At 39.4% G+C, this 17,315-nt stretch overlaps 2 protein-coding genes across 2 annotated transcripts; both read left to right on the forward strand.

Annotated features, from left to right (window-relative positions):
* Positions 1–240: 240 nt before the first annotated feature.
* Positions 241–5,832, forward strand: ddx5 (DEAD (Asp-Glu-Ala-Asp) box helicase 5). The gene is made up of 13 exons (XM_028818958.2): positions 241–407; positions 920–1,088; positions 1,305–1,401; positions 2,039–2,172; positions 2,252–2,317; positions 2,427–2,568; positions 2,646–2,806; positions 2,894–3,066; positions 3,163–3,273; positions 3,361–3,422; positions 3,510–3,569; positions 4,814–5,035; positions 5,119–5,832. The coding sequence occupies exons 1-13, from the start codon at positions 367–369 to the stop codon at positions 5,523–5,525; spliced, it is 1,845 nt and encodes a 614-aa protein (XP_028674791.1). The 5' UTR covers positions 241–366; the 3' UTR covers positions 5,526–5,832.
* A 2,317-nt stretch (positions 5,833–8,149) lies between these two features.
* polg2 (polymerase (DNA directed), gamma 2, accessory subunit) lies at positions 8,150–16,010 on the forward strand. The gene is made up of 9 exons (XM_028818959.2): positions 8,150–8,421; positions 11,431–11,891; positions 12,007–12,127; positions 12,670–12,775; positions 14,505–14,678; positions 14,769–14,909; positions 15,110–15,190; positions 15,358–15,458; positions 15,593–16,010. Exons 2-9 carry the CDS (start codon positions 11,471–11,473, stop codon positions 15,756–15,758), a joined length of 1,311 nt encoding a protein of 436 aa, XP_028674792.2. The 5' UTR covers positions 8,150–8,421; positions 11,431–11,470; the 3' UTR covers positions 15,759–16,010.
* Positions 16,011–17,315: the final 1,305 nt, after the last annotated feature.

The following is a 17,315-nucleotide window of genomic DNA, read 5'->3' on the forward strand; positions in this document are numbered from 1 at the left end:
TCTATAATTTGGAACACTGTAATGACTTTCCAGTAACTTTAGCAAATAATGTTTTAGTTACTTGATCGGTTACGTATGTTTTCAACCTCAAAGTAAAAAAGAGAAAGAAAAAAAATAACAACACCCCCACGCATGCGCATTGTTTCCCCGCCCCACTCTGGTTACGTCAGAGATGACGTAATGCTTCCTGTTTCTATAAAACTCCAAGTTGCAGCGAGAGGAACCGGCATTTTCATCACATTTACGGACGGGGAGTAGTGGAAGCAGAACTCGTCGTAAGGGGGCCTACTCGTACAGTAAAGTTTAAGAGAACACACTACTATTTATTTTATTTACTCATTTTGTTCTGTAATTTAATAGAAAAAAATGCCTGGGTTTTCTGATAGAGATCGTGGAAGAGACCGCAGGTAAGTAATTAAGGAAATGCCGTTTGAGCGTTAAAAATCGCCTGAGGGCCGCTGTATTTGTGGCGTTTCTGCCATGGTAGTTGCCAGTTACTGGCAGAACTGAGATTCCGATATTGCTAAGTGAATGTATTATCTATCGTTGGTTGCCGGCTTTGGTTAGTAAAATGTATATGGATACGTTCGTTGTTTTGATTTCAAATTTGTACAGGAATAAGTAGGATATAAGAATAAGCGCTCTGGTTTATCTTTACACTCGCACTTTGTAATGGTTGCCTTTACAAAATGCCGGCCGGCTTCTTTGTTCTGTTGCTTGCCAGACTGCAAAATGGCAGCTCGCATCTCCGGATAACGTGACGCAGCTCGGAAGCAGGCAGGAGGGGGAGGGAGTGTGGCGATTAGCGCAAAATGTGGGTGGCTCTGAAGCGCCTGAGTTTTGAAACCGGTGTAGTGCGATGGACGGGAAGCGCGTAATGGAACCCGTTGCTAAAATATCGCTTTTTTTTTTCTTCCAGCTTTGGTGGTGGGCCACGTTTTGGTGGCAGTAGAGGTGGGCCTACTCAAGGCAAGAAGTTTGGCAACCCCGGAGAACGACTCCGTAAGAAACATTGGAACTTGGATGAGCTGCCGAAATTTGAAAAGAATTTCTACCAGGAGCATCCTGATGTGGCTCGAAGGACACCGGTGAGTTTTTAGGCTTCTCTATTGAGAGTAGGCCTGTTGTAGATCTTTCATCCATCCGTTTTAAATAACCTTCGCCAAAATGTAGCAATTTCACCTGGTACTAAAGTTTTTGGATGTATTTCAAAATCTTGTGCCATGTAAAACGAGCATGTATTAAAACTTGGAACAAGCCCTCTATCTTCTACTTTTAAAAGGCTTTTGTTTTTCCTTTCTTAGCAAGAGGTAGAACAATTCAGAAGAAGCAAAGAAGTTACAGTGAGAAGCAGAGATTGTCCAAACCCAATAGTGAAGTTCCATGAAGCAAATTTCCCAAGTAAGTGTTGACATTTGAGACCAATTAGTTTTTACCATTAATATATATATATTTTTTTTGTCCAGCATGTACAAAGACATTGGTAAGAACCCCCCCATATATGAGATGCCATTTGACTTGATGTGTAGTTGTGCAGGATATTAATTGCTGGTGCTTTTTTTTTTTTTGGACCCTAGACCTGAAAACCATTTTTTAAAATTATACCCGCAGAGTATACCTGTAGGTTTCCTAAGCAAAAATGACCAGAGATACTCAAGTTGTGCAAGTCTGGTGAACTGACCCTAAGGGATCATCTACTAATGTGGTGCAATAGATATTTTTTTTTCCCCAGAAAATTTAATTTTTTTAGTTTCTTTACTGGGGTCCTAGCAGTCTGAAACCTATAACCTTAAGGTTATGGCTCAAACACAAGTATGCAGCATGATGTTCTGGACCATTTCGAGTTCATTGAGTATGTAAATCCTTTGGAAGTAATTTTAGTCCTCCTGGTGAACCTTTTTAAAAGGTGAAAAATGACCGGTTTCTAATTATATATAAAATATTCTAGACTGTAGAAGCACAGGGCCTAATTTTCTCTTGAAATTCATTTTATCAGGATGTCTTGAACTAATTCAGATTTTTTTCCCTCTCCATTTAGCATATGTGATGGATGTAATCTCGAAGCAGAACTTCTCTGATCCCACACCCATTCAATCACAAGGCTGGCCTGTAGCACTTAGTGGTAGAGACATGGTGGGAATTGCACAAACGGGATCTGGAAAAACCCTTGCGGTAACTATAACATCACTTGGCTTGTTTATGCCTAACTTTTAAGACTGAGGTATTAAATGTTTCCTCCTTCCGCTTCTAGTACTTGCTGCCAGCGATTGTGCATATTAACCATCAGCCCTACCTGAGCCATGGTGATGGACCAATTGTAAGACTTTTTTTTTTCTCCTTTTTGTTGAGCATAACCTTGTGTAAACATTTTGCTGTTACTGTGTGGTGTCTACATGTTTGTGTTTTCCCCTTCTCTCCAACCACAGTGCTTGGTTCTTGCTCCTACGCGTGAACTTGCACAACAAGTGCAGCAGGTTGCTGCTGAATATGGGCGAGCGTCCCGACTGAAGTCAACATGTATATATGGGGGTGCCCCGAAAGGTCCACAGATACGTGACCTGGAGAGAGGTAATGATTGTATAGGTAACTTGTGTTTAGTTGCTTTAGATTGGATGTGCCATTAATTACAATGCATTTATCTCTAGGAGTGGAAATCTGTATTGCAACACCTGGCCGTTTAATAGATTTCTTGGAGGCTGGAAAGACAAATTTGCGACGATGCACTTACCTTGTTTTGGATGAAGCAGACAGAATGCTAGATATGGGTTTTGAACCACAGATCAGAAAGATTGTAGAGCAGATTAGGGTATGTACAGAACATGAATCTTGCATTTATGAATTTTGAAATTCACTCCCATGTTTCCTTCATGCAGTTTCAATATTTCCTTTACAGCCTGATCGGCAAACCCTCATGTGGAGTGCTACATGGCCTAAGGAAGTAAGACAGCTGGCTGAGGATTTCCTGAAGGAGTATATTCAGATCAATATTGGTGCTTTACAGCTGAGTGCTAACCACAACATTCTGCAGATTGTGGATGTGTGCAATGATGGAGAAAAAGATGACAAGTGAGTATCTTAAGCAGTCCGTGTTTTTGTGAATACCGTAGTAGTTTTTTGGTTACTTGGCTAAAGGCTGGCCTTTAACATTTCACTTTGAAATAGGTTGCTTCGATTATTAGAAGAAATAATGAGCGAGAAGGAAAACAAGACAATTATTTTTGTTGAGACCAAGAGACGTTGTGATGACCTAACAAGACGAATGAGAAGAGATGGGTGAGTGTATTAAAGGGTATTTGTGTAGAATGTGATGATGGTTATGGCGAAGAAGTAATTTTTTTTATTTTTTTTTTTGCATTTTAGTTGGCCAGCAATGGGTATTCATGGTGATAAGAGCCAGCAGGAACGTGATTGGGTTCTCAATGGTAAGTAGTGCACACTTGTGCTTTTCCATGTGCTCTAAACAAAAGGTCAATGCTCATAGATGCCTTTTTTGCATTTGTGTTTTTTAGAGTTCAAGTTTGGTAAAGCACCAATCCTCATTGCCACAGATGTTGCGTCCAGAGGTTTAGGTTAGTAACTATGGTGATAAAGTGAACTTTTTTTTTCTAGAAGTTTGTAAGCTTTTCTTAAAGAAAGTGAATTGCTTTCTTTAACTTTTATGTGCATTCTCTTGAGTTTCTCTCACCTAAGGTGCAGTCTTTGTGGCAGGGCCTAGGCATGACAGTCCCAGGACTCAAGAGGGGGATGGAGGACTTTTGGAAGTTGTCGACTGGCTGCCACCCAGTCACGTAGAGAGGTGAAAGCAGAACTCTGCCCTGTGTGCCAGTAGTCTTCAAAGGGCAGTGGCCATTCTAAAATCCTGCTCTTGCCCATGGATCTCATGCAGTAATTTTTTTTTTTTTTTTCCTGAACCCTGATGCATTTCAGACTTGGTAAAACTTTTTTTTGTGTTTTCTGCTGTTACATACTCTGCATGTTCTGTGTTGGAGTAATTGTAAGCGTGGAAACCTTTTTTTTTTTTTTAAATTGCCAAAGTTACGTGCGAAAGGATTTGTAACGGTTATAAAATTTCTCATGAAGTAGGAGGTTCTTTTTTTCCTTCTGCACATCTAGAATTGGAGTACTGGCACATGTGTAGGGTTAGCATTTGGGGGTGTCTAGAGAGTCTTAGCTGGTTCTAAATTTCTCAATTCAGTTCCTCCCTCGCCTACATTTGTTAAGTCATGTCGAGACCTGCCAAATGAGACACTTTCTCAAGTGAATACGAGCTGCTTGGAAGATCTTGCCCAGATGAAGTTTTGAGGGATGGTGGTAGTTCTGTGGCATATAGCTTAGTTTTGTCTTGGGCAAGATGAGCAGTGTGGCCTTTATAGCAAGCTTCTGATGAATGTGTAAGGAAGGGGCCTTCAATGATTTACAGCTGATAAGGTCCTATATTGGCACATGAAGAGGCTACAGAGTGCATAGCGGCCCTACTGCGTAGAAGCACCTGGATGTCACTTGACAATTTGTGGGGAGTTCGCTGACGGGAATGGACTAGTGAATGCATACTCCTTGATGGTAAGACTTGCACCATTGGAGTTTGGAATTTAGGGTGGCTGGGGTTGGCTGGTTGGGACAAGTGGAGTGTGCATCGTTTATCTCTTCCCACAGTAGTATTCCCAAGGAATCGATAGTCTGTATTTAACATTCTTCTTTGCAGACCTAACCTCTCTCAGTGAGCCCTTATTTTGCTAACTTGTGTTTTTGGTCTGGCTGTTGTGGTGTGCAAATCTTCATGCACTCCTGTTTGCCACACTGCAACACTTTACAGATGTGGAAGATGTGAAATTTGTCATCAATTATGATTACCCTAATTCTTCTGAGGACTATATTCATCGCATTGGACGAACTGCCCGAAGTAGCAAAACGGGCACTGCATATACCTTCTTTACTCCTGGGAACATGAAACAGGCAAACGACCTCATTTCTGTGCTTCGTGAAGCCAACCAAGCAATCAACCCTAAGCTCATGCAGATGGTTGAAGACAGAGGAGGTAGGTTTTGCACCTCTGCACTGAACTAAATTACAGAAATTATAACATTGTGTACTCATGGAAATTTTTTTCTTTCCTCCTAGGTCGTTCCAGGGGTAGAGGTGGATTTAAAGATGACCGTCGTGATAGATATTCTAGTGGCAGGAGAGATTTTGGAGGTTATAGGGAGCGGGATAATGACCGTGGCTTTGGCGCAAAGAAGGTCTTTGGTAATAAGGCACAGAATGGTGGCTACGCTGGAGCTTATGATGGCAGTGCCAATGGTTATACCAATGGGTACACAAACAATGGACAAGGAAACTATCCTGTTGCTAACCAAGCCATGCAGTATGGTAACCAGAACTTTCAGAATGCACAGTTTACACCTAATGGGCAGGCAGCTGTGCAGAATGGCATGAGCCATCAACCGTTTCCTTTTAATCCACAGAACCCTCCCCAGCAGCCACAGCAGATGGTGAATTATGCCATAGCTCCAGCATATTCCCAATGAATTTAACTTTTTTTTTTGTTTTTTTTTTTTTTTGGGGAGTCGAGGTCCAACCTTATCCAGAATTTACCACATTTTTGTATAACAGGGTCAGACTTATTTAACATGTCAGAAGTAAACTTAAACAGACTGCAGTGCAGCAGTACACATGGTGCACTTTTTTTCTTACTATTTAATTTGTTACTTTAAATTCCTTTATCTTAAAGGTTTTTGTACTGTAAAACTTCATTTAAAGTGTAAATGTTGAAAGTGGTATGTCAAATCTTATTGGAAGGCAGTGCATGGCCTGATCAATAAAGGAACAAAAGAATTTGGTGTTTTTCTTTATTGGCCCATCACACAATTACACCCCCCCCCCCCCCCCCATAAAGTCCAATGATTTGACCCCTTTTTAATTTTAAAGTGGGGACTTGCTTTTGATTTGATGTAAGTTAAACTGGTTAATTACTGGAGTTGAGAGCATCATGCTGTTTGGAGGTGAAAGGGGTGCAGTTTCAACTGCAGAAGTATATAATCTAGCAGGTACAAGTTGAATTGCTTTAGTGCTCCTTGATGTCTCCAGGTTCTGTATCTATCCAAATGATGTGAGTGTGCATGAGCAGCAGACTACAGCCAAATGTATGCCCATTTCAAACTGGTACATATTTTAAACAGGTGGACACTACAAGAGCTACTGGATTTTTATGGAACAAATTTGCCTATTCGATCTCAAGGTGGTAGAAATTTTCTTAAGTGTTTGGCATAAATGCACATCTTTCTCACATTGCTCCATACATTTTTTTTTTTTTTTTTCAGCTGCAAGGTAATTGAGTTTTCTTGGTATGTACTGCAGTTTTAAATGAGAGGTTTAGGTTAGTTCGTAACCCTCCTGGTTTTGTGTTTACCTGTGTCTTTTAGATCATTGTTGAAACGTCCTGTCATTCTAATTCTACATTTTGATTCAATGTAGAACTTTTGACTGCACTGTCCCGTTTACTGTAACATACACCGCTTATATGTACCCATGGAGTCCTGGAGGTCTTTATTCCAGTTTCCTGTTTAGAAGTGGTGGTGAAACTAGGTATTTAACATTATTGTGCATTCTTACCAAAACATTTCCACCAGCATCCTTCATAGCTGGTATATGGTTCTCCTACCAAAATTCTGTAGTTGGTTTGTGCCAAACATTTTCTTTGGGTTCATCTCTCTGGAGCGGGGGTGTCAAACTCTGGGCCACAGTATCCTGCAGGTTTACATTCCAACCTTTCCTAATCAGTGATCAGCTTTCACTAATTTTCCCTTCAGTTTAATAGCCCTGGGTTTTTGGGGTTCAGTCCTCTTAATTTTATTCATTTAATTGACAGCCAAACAGAAATGAGATGTGAAACGAGCCAACAGATAACCACCTAAACTGGTATTTCAGACTCCAACCAATCTCTTAATGAGAAGCTGACGCTTGCTGTTAAACTTAATTCCATTGCTTGTTGCTGCTCTCATTCTGCCATAACACGTTTCCAAACCTGTTAATTTTTGTATTTTTCTAATAACATTACCAAAATGTTTTGGTGACCTGTGAGATCAGCCTTATCTGAAAATAAAGAAATGGTCTCGATATTTGTGTGATGGGCACAGGTGAGCTGGTTCTGTGTTGGCTCGTTTTGTCATTGTTTGGCTGCTAATTAAGGAAAAAACCACTAAGGGGGAATGAGTCAAGTTAATTAAAATGAATGAAAAAAGATACATTTGCAGCGAACAAAATGGTTACTAATGAAGATGGTTAGAATGAAAACCTGCGGCCCTCCAGGACCGGAGTTCGACACCCGTGCTCTATAGCGTGTTAGACTGTAGATGCATGTGCTTTGATACCAACTGTTGGAAGAATCGCCTGTAGATAGTACAATGAAATGTTGGGGTTCTTCAAGCCTTTTTAGTAACCATTTTTGGGCTGAATTTATAGGGTCTGCCAATCAGTCCTGAGAAAACTTGGAGTGCTTTTAAGAGCTCTTTTGATCTTGACACCACATCTTTGTAGTGTAAATATAATAGCCAACTGCATACACCTTAAAGTCTAAAATCATTGCCACCAAACTTTGAATTACGAAAATAAATGTCAGTTGTATGTTTGGTCAAGCATGTCACTTTTATCTGTAGGCACTGATTGCCTGCCAGTTTGGACAAAACTTTCGCAGTACAGCCAGATTGGGAAAGCTGGTGAAGTCCTGCGTTTATGGTACTTTGACTTTAGTTTCTGACATTATACATTACTCACGAGTAAAGCCTGGGTAATAACTTCAAGGTCAGCCTTTAATGAAAATGTGATATTAAGGGCCTACTTGCCACATCATGTCAAGGACTGAGGCGTTAATCGTGTAACTGTGTACTGCAGTTTTTTATGAGAGAATCTTCGATAAAGTCTGCTCGTTGTTGCTTGTTTTATTGCAAGTAACGCTAATGCTGGTCAGCAATAGATTAAACGCCTGTCGATTGCCTCAGTGTTGTATCATCTATCAACGGAGCTCACGGACGGAGGACGAACGTGATTTGCTGCTCAATCGCTACTCTTGATTGGTGGATAGTAAGAACGGGAGAGCTGATTGGGAGTAATAAAGCCGGAAGTCTTGCGTCAACTGAGCGCTCTCGAAGTACAGTACTCTGTTCCCGCAGTAAACTCGAGCATTGCTTGTGTTCTCGCAGTGCTTCACTGTTTCGGCACCGTATTATCAAATGGTCTTTAATGTGGAGGCTCGTTGAGTTTGCCGCTTACTTTTTATTTTATGGTTTAGTGGGTTATTTCGCTTTGGCTATCCATGCTGTAGCTTGCTCTGACATGTTCGGCGGTTCCAGCGCTCGGCAGTGTTTTTAATTGGCAAGTCTCTGCGGAAAGCCCGCCTTGGAGATGCGGGCGAAACGTATTTCACAGGTTATCTGAAAAGTTTTAATAATATAATTTGAAAAACTCATTAAGGTTTGAGAACTGCAAGAACATATAACTATAATTTTGAAGTTTCTTGGATATACTAGCAGTTTAAGAGAAAATGTTACGTGCTTCTTTAATTTAACCTGAATAAATTGAAACAACTTTAAACATGAAAGGGGAGAAACTTGCGTATTGGTTAACACGTAAAGAAGCAGGACAGTCCAGACCATTGTTTCTTAAATTATGGGTCGCTGACATGTCTGTGTAGTAAAACTGCCGCGTTTATCCACGTGCGAATTTTCTGTCGAATTGTGCCTCACCAAGACCTGCTGTTTATGATGGCAGCGTGTGAAACAACACCGTTGACGTGCGTGTTTCAGGAAAATATAATAAATATTACTAATCTCACAACCTATTAATCAGTCTGAGGAGATCGACAGCGAAGAAAAGGAGGGAATGATAGGCGAGCTTGTGTAGGGAAAGGACGGCGGCGCCATTTCGAAATTAACATAACGGGTACAGGGTAAGAATGCGACGATTGACCGGGTGCTATGAAGAGTGAATGAACTGGAGATATGAGAGAGACTGAGTGTGGAACTGTGCAATGTCTTATTGCGTGTTTGCTGTTATGACATATATTGAGTCTGTAAGAGTGGTGCAAAGAAGATTTTAAGTGGTTCCTTGGCGAGGAAGAATTTCTTCTCTCCGTCATATTTTTAAATATTATGAATTCTTTATCGACATATTATTTTTTCAAAGCGGTTATATAAACGTCTATCTATTGGTTAGTGTGGAGCTCATGTTTGCTATACCACTAAGAAAACCATAAGTTATGAAAGGGTTGCGACAAGCTGTAGGCATTTACCACCATGGCAGTCGGTGGAGTTAATAATATTATTATTGTTGTTTTTTTTTTCTTTTTGTTTTTTTCGGTTAACTAAATTGTTTAATGGAAAGCAGAATATGTTAAACTATTTTCGGTGACACTTAGAAAAAAAAATGTTTTAATGGTGGGATTCATTTGCAAAATGTTATTTAAAAAGTATTATTTAGCACAAGATATATAAGCTGCATTGATTAATTTCAGAACTACTTTCTTCCTTATCCTGCACAATAAGTCAAGCGACTAAATGAAGGGACTTTTTTATACTCTCCTTAAAAATCATCATATCCTCAAACTGCACCCTAAGAATTTCATTTTCTCAACTAAATCTTACACTAAGCATTTCCGCTGGCAGTGATACGCCTCAGGAATCTATTTCTGTTTTGAACGATTATAATTGTTTTAGGTTCAAGTCTCAGGTACAACCTTTGTGGAGTTTAAACTGTGGGAGGAAACACACGCAAATGGGGAGAACATGCAAAGACATGCGGGCTGGGTGAATAGGGGATGCTAAATTGGCCTGTGTGTGTGTGTTTTCGCCCTGCAAAGGACTGCACCCTGTCCAGGGGTTGTTCCTGCCTTGTGCCCTTTGTTTGCTGGGATAGGCTCTTGCTGTTCCATGACCCAGTTCAGGATAAGCGGGTTTGAAAAATTGATAGCTTGAGTATTCTTTTAATCATATCTTTGTTTGCCAACTTTTTCTTTTAGTCATATTCATGTGAGAAATATGGTTGAAAGGTAATTTTATTTATATGACTACAGTATTGTTTTTTGTCTCTTTATGACTGTGCTCTTGTTATGATAATAGTCCTATTCTTGGATCCCGATGGTATCATATGGTATAGTATTGGTTCTCTAATTTGGCTCCTCGGATTAAAAAGGAAAAAAAAAACCCCATGAACTAGAGAACATTTCACTACCCAATTGGGTCATAAAATTGCAAGAACCAAAAACTAGTAAAAACAAGTCAATCAGAATTAGTGTCTGTGGAAAAATGTTAGGGTCATATGTGATGGTGATACAAGAATTTAATTTGGAAAGCATAATGAGAGAGGCCACCTTGGAAACTGCAAACATTGCCTTCTTAGGGGTATAAGAGCCCAATTGTTTGCCCAAGTCACTTAAATTAGCCGAAAAAAAAGCAAAATAGTTGTTGCCACTGTGGTGCTAATCAAAGGGTGAGCCTATGTTAATATATCACTATTATTAAAAAAAAAATAAAATTAATCTTGGAAGGAGATATGTGATCTTCTCAGAAGACAATGTGATGTCCTGCGAGAGACACTTTAATGTCACGTGAGGCAAAAGAACAGCTGCTGTACAGACTTTTAAATGATCAATGTGCAGTACGAAAAGCACCCTAGTATATTAATACAATGAGCACAGAGTGGGGTTATTGTCTGTACATTGTAGGTTATAGTACTTTTTGTGTACAATAAATATATGCTATTAAAATCACATAAGTAACTTAACAATGTTGATTCTACATCATGAGAAAACAATTTGGTTTTGAGCTTATGGCTCATTGTTAATATATTTTCCCAAGAAACAATATAACTTTAAGGTGTTATCAAAATCAATATGACTACTTTGCCTATCCCAAAAAAAAAATCACATTTCAGAAATGTGTACAAGCTTATGAAATCAAAGAAACAGCAGAGCAGCAAGCAACCTCTGACTATAATACTTTTGAGTGGGCACTGCTGTAAAATAAATGATTAACGGTTTTGCTTTTTTTTTTTTTTTTTTTGCCCAGAATGAACATATAACTCTTGTTAGCCTTGCAACAGGTGGCTAAGGATTTTGAAATACATTTCTTCTCCCCAACAAAGCCAAGGAAATTAATGTGAGACAATCCACATATTACTTAACAGTTATAGCACTCATAGCGTAACAATTGGAGTTCAAGGAAATAAAAAAAGAACACCCTCAGCTGCTCCAGCAACCTTCATTTGTTCATCCAACAAAAACTTTTTTTTTTTAGCTGTTCTGAGCTATATATGCATTTTTTTCTCCTGGCAGGCTATAGGCAGCTCATGCCTGTACTCCTGGGTGCTAGAACTTACTTCTGTCTTGGGCCCACCAGATTTGGCTGCTTTTCTAATTGTTCTTTTTTTTTTATCTGCCAGTGGTTTCATTGTGTGGCCAGGTTTCATAAGTGCTCTCCTCATGACACGGCTACCCAGCTGTGTCAGGAGATGCCAGCCCTCTGTCCTTCTGCCTGGGTTGTTGCAAGCCCAGCCGGTTAGCAGTTATGCCTGGAATCAAGAACTGACTAAGCTTTGCCAGCAAAGACACTTCATCATGGAGGATGACTCGGGCTACGGGCCACTGGGAACAGAGTTGAAGAACAATTTAGCTGAATTGTGGTGGAGGTCAGTTGTCAGTTTAAGGGAGCAAGTATTTGGGATCAGCACGTTGCACCAGCAGAGACCAACAGCAGCTGCCACTAGTACCCCGATCGGTTTAATAGACAAGAATGCCTTGCATACAAGCCTCCATGATTCACAGCTTAACAAGAAAGAGATGGCCAAATCCATAGAGAGTTTACTGCACAATCAGATTGGTCTTCGGACAAGCTTGTTGCAAGGTACAGTATGAGCACATCAAGAAGACAAACAGTTTACATTATAATTAATGTCATGTTATTGCTAAGGTGCAGATGTATTTAGTTTTCCTTTTTTTAATCTTTCTTTTTTGTATAGGGGCATTGGAACATTATGTTCCCTCACTGGCATTGCTAAACAGGAAGTTGCCTTTTGGACTGGCGGAGATGGGAACATGCTACAGACCTATTCATGCTGAAGAGCCTAATGGCAAGGTCAAGTAGGTAACTTCTGTTAGGAAGCTAAATGACTTAAATGTAGTTGATGCACAAATTAAGACGGATGTTCAAAAAATTTCCGCACTTTTATATTTTCGTTGTAAACGGTGAAAATGGGAGGAGTAGTAATTGGACATTAAAAAGTTGGTATGACGCCTTGAAAATTGCATCGCAAAGGAAGGTGACTATGTAGAAAAGTGATGTAATTTGTTTTTGAAATTGTGAATTGATAGTTTAAAAAAGAAAAAAAAAGTGTGGAAACGTTTTGAAAGTCCCTTGTATGTTTGCTTTATTAAATAACTATATTGAATGTGTTTCCTAGTACAATTATTCGGTTTGAAATTTTGTTAGAATGTGTTCAGATAAAGCCATCTATAGGTTATGTTATAAGGTGTCAGACTCTTAAGCTTCAGCATATACTAGAGTTGTCTGCAACCCTTCATTATATGCGGATGTTAGCTGTCAGCTTATTGTTTTGGCCTTTGTGTTCGCTCAGAGTGTTAAAGCTTTTACTAAATGTGAACCTTTTGGCTGTCCCCTTTAGGACAGGGGAGAGCTTCATGGCATCACTGGTGTGGTTCAGCTCTCCTCAGACATCAGCACAGTGGCTTGAATACTGGCTTCGTCATAGAATGCTGTGGTGGAGAAAGGTAATTGTAAACTCTTTCAGATGATGAACAGTCAATGTATTCATCCAATTTCAAAGCTGTTTATCCAGTTAAGGGTAGCATTGAGTGCAAGATGGAGACTATGAAGTAAGGAAGCTCTTTCACTTAAAATTGATTGTTTAAAAGGGAAGCTGACCCTTTTGTAACATCAAAAGGGTTACACAAGGTTCAATTTCAAGTTACTCTACTCTGGTTTTATATCTGTTGTTGTGATAGCCTGTAAATTGACCATTTTCAACATTTTTCTCAAATTATTTGAAATGCTGTTATTTATGTGGGTGATAAGTGGTTAGCACTGCCATCTCGTATCCACAAGTTACTGCTGTCAAATGACAACATACAGAATACCTGTGTCCAGTTCACACATTCTGCCAGTGCCCATTTTTTTTTCTGGGTGTTCAGTTTTGTCTGCCTTATAAAAGTTTGCACATTTGACTTATTGGCAGTACTGAATTGCCTTTGTGTTAGTGAATGTGGGTGTGTTAAATGTGTTCTGTGATGGTGCCTTGCCAAGGACCATCTCTGACCTCACTCCATCCCTCTGAAGCCCAGTATTGGATTATGTGGAGCCTCAGAATTGTGTTGTTGTGTGTTTTTTTTTTTTTCCAATTATGAAATCTGATAAAATTCCATTATATCAATATGGAATTGTTACCCAGTAGTGACAATAGGTGTTTTTTCACCCTGCCTCCTGTAATCCTGATAGAGAACAGCTGAAGCAGATAAGGTAGACTTACATTTTTTCTGAAAATTCTCAATGGTGAATTTGTTTTCTTCTTGCCCAAGTAAATGATAAAAAAAAATCCAAGTACCAAATGTAAAAACGGTTTGCTTTGAAACGGGCCTTGGAAAGTGTCAAAATAACGGCATATAAGAAAGCATGGAGTACCTCTTAAAGGTTGAATAAGTGTGGATCCTGGTAAAGGTGTGCAGAGATCTTGTGTGCTTTTCAGTAATTACAGTGATATCCAGTAACCATATTTGGTAGTGTTGAGGGATAGAGATTGATCATACTTCTTTGGCCTTCAAGCATTACCTGGGTACCATATGTCCAGTTATGATGCAGCAACAAGTGCAAAAAAAGTGTATGCTTCTTACTTGGCTATGGACTGACAACCATTGCAGGGTTGGTTATCACCTTATGCTTAATAGGCACTGGATTTCCACAATCCTAAACTAGGCTGTGGGGTGACCCTGTGTTTTATATGTGCGACTGTATCCTTTTATAGGTTGATACCACTTCTGGGTTCCTGCCTTGTATCTAGTGCTACCAATGTAAACCATAAACTCTTGTGTCCCTGTACTGAATATGCTGAACAGGAAAAAGATGAATGAATATATCTTGTTATACACAAAACTACTATTCTGTATTGAAGCATTTCAAATTTTAAGTGGATATGCAGTAAAACTTGATTGTTACTACTTAAACTACACAAATGTCACCTGCCTATTTTTCTGGTTATTCAGTCTAATATTATTGTGTATTGTCATGTGGTGCCTTCCATGTTTGCTTCTTTGATTGCCTGACTCTTTAAAAAGGAATGGGCTGCCTGGTGACATACAGTAGTTCAGGCTATCTTTATTTTTTTCATATTTTCACAGGAAGCAGTTCTACTTCAAACTGTTGATGTCTATATGGCGTGTTATTGTTGGTTTATTTCAGACATCCTACAAAGGATGTTTTTTTTTTTTTTTTTTGTTTTATACATAGTTTGCTGTCAGCCCATCAGATTTTAGCAGCAGTGAATTACAAAATGCAGATGGAAACCGAGAAGTCAGAATCCAGTATAACTTCTCAGGAGGAACAGAGACCCTAGAAACACTGTGCAGTTTAGGAGATGAGGTGCTTGTGAGCCGGTGTGTGGGGAGCAAGGCCAAGCTGCAGGTATACCTTTTAGAAAGGATTTTTGGTTAAAGCCTTCAGTTTTTGCTTGTAGATTTGTACCATTAATTCAGGTGTATATTTGTTTCCCAGTGCCGTGAAGGGAGGAAATCAGTAATACCACATGTGCTGTCTATAAGCAGCTGTTTGGACACTGGCGTGAGAACTTATCTGCATAACTCCTTCCAGGAGATGGGCAGTGTACACACCAAACGAAGACTGTTGCAGAGAAAGGTGTCTGATTTATACATTTTTGGGTGGGACTTTATTTATTTATTTAGAATAATTCTTTTCATGGAATATGGTGGCTATTTTGAAAGGCACTCAAAATGGCATTTGCAATAATGCAGAGTTACAAACTATAGCTTTATTGCATTTTTATCATTTTCTGCTGATATGTTCCATAATCTAGCTTTTTTTAATTCATGTACTAGGTGCTAAAGCTTCATCCCAGTTTAACTCCAGTGAAGGTGGCTTTGGATATGGGGAGGGGCCCCAGTAATGAACTTCGACAGGTAGGACACTTTTTGAAAGTCATTTTCAGTGTAAGTAGTAAGAACAATGTGGCGGAAAGAGAAGAGCTAGCAGGATGGTGGTGTTTTTGAAATACAGATCTGATTCTAGCCTCTGCCAAGTGAGACATTTGTCCTCATTTAATTGACTATGTCACTTTATTACATAGGTTTGTGAAGGGTTACTTCAAGAGCTGCTGGAACAAGCAATTTCAGTGTGGCCTGGCTACCTAGAAACTGCATCCATCTCCATGGAGCAGCAGCTTATAAGGTACTTGCTCAGTTTCATGTTTGAATGGTGTCTCCTGAGTTTGGAGTTTTGACATATGGTATTGAGGCAAGATTGACATGATGCAGTGCACTGGGGGTGTGATGTGTCTTAAACAGCATCTCAATTTTTTGCAGGTATGATGAGATGGGTGTACTGTTTACCATCTTGGTCAATGATGTTACCTTAGAGAATGGAATTGCCCAGCTCAGAAATCGTGACACCAGTATCAGGGAAATGATGCACATTTCTGAAATCAGTAGTTTCCTCACCAAGTACATCACTGCAGCACGGAGAATGTGAAGCAGTGGCAGTCACTAAAGCCATGCGAGACAATAGTGTTGTATTTTTAAATACCAATATATAAGTCCACCTTCTCTGATAACACCATTGTTGGAGGATCAAATGTGGAAAAGGCTATTTTCTTAATTATCATTCATCTATGACTATAGTGCAGTGAAAAAATGTTCAGTTGGCATTCAATTGCACTGGTTATCTCAACATTACAAAGACTGACTTCCAACTTTATTTTTTTAATAAAATAATTGCCCTGAGTGTTTAAACCTTATTATTTATGAGCCGCAAATGTGCTTTGAAGGTTTTTGGAAATTGACCACCTGCAGATACCCAGGTGGAACAAAAGGATATTCTAATTATTTAATGATTCTTGCGATCCTGCCTTTCTTTCTGTCGGTCATCACTATTGATGGGCAGCTAAATAATGGCATTGCTTGGGCAAGCCGCTTCAGGTGCTGCTGTGGTTGTCTCTGACATTCCTGTAAAATGCTTCTTTTGAACTCCTGTGTTTCTTTAACAGGCTGAGAAATTATGGTATGTTCAGATCCCTTCAAATGTTTGTACTCTTTTTTTTCAGTATGTACTGGGTGTTCAAGTTATCATAACTAACCATGTGGAGAAACATTTGGTTCTGTTTTAAGGCCTTTCTGTATTCATGAGCTTCTAACTTCTTATAGAGAGAATCGAGTAAACCCCTTACAGTAAACTTGTTTTGGGCGCTTGTACTTTAAATTTATGTGGTTAATACAGGGAAGTTCATGATCTTATAAGTGAGGATGGAGGTGGGAGTTGACTGGAGAAATAAATGCTTTAAGGATGTAGCTTCCCCTTTAACATTACAATCTGGTATAATATAAAAAAAAAAAGACGACTACAGAGCAAACAAGACCCTCGGAGATTTACACTGCTGCATTTAGGAAAGGTTCACCCCACTTATCACATAATTATCACATAATTCACATCTGACTGTCATACTCATCTGCAAGTCACTTCAGTGTGTGGTGGAGATAACACTCTTGAGGCGGCCAAAATGACATCATCTGCAAATGGCTGAGGTGCAATTCCTAGATAGCCAACATGGAGACTCTGCAATCCCTAGTTGTAGCTTGATATTCTGTGAAGAGCAAAGAGTTGGTCTAACAGTTGGCCCATATTTCTTCCTCTCATATATGAAGACTAGTTTTCAGATGGCATGGCCATTTTAGGTTGTCCCTGGGAGGCTGAGGTGTAGGATCTCTCGGTAATTGGGACACACCGTCTTGTCCCTTTCTTTTAAATGGTTCATCAAACTGCCCCTGCTTTCCATGCATTAATGAAGTAAAGTATTGATTTGGTCACTACTTCATCTGCTGTGTTTTGGCCTGCTTGTCAGTCAAATTTAATTTTTCAGTTTATTTTTTGCAGTGCACCCTTTACTGGGTACAGGCTTGGAGTGCTGTGACAAATTTACAAGTAAAATGCAAGTTACATAATGCAAATGCATGAGGATGTGGATTAGGTTAAAAACATTAATAAGCAATTTTAAACTGATTAACATAAATGGATCCTTTATCCTTCGTATAT

Source organism: Erpetoichthys calabaricus, chromosome 14, assembly GCF_900747795.2.
Source record: "Erpetoichthys calabaricus chromosome 14, fErpCal1.3, whole genome shotgun sequence".
In the NCBI taxonomy this organism is placed as follows: domain Eukaryota; kingdom Metazoa; phylum Chordata; class Cladistia; order Polypteriformes; family Polypteridae; genus Erpetoichthys; species Erpetoichthys calabaricus.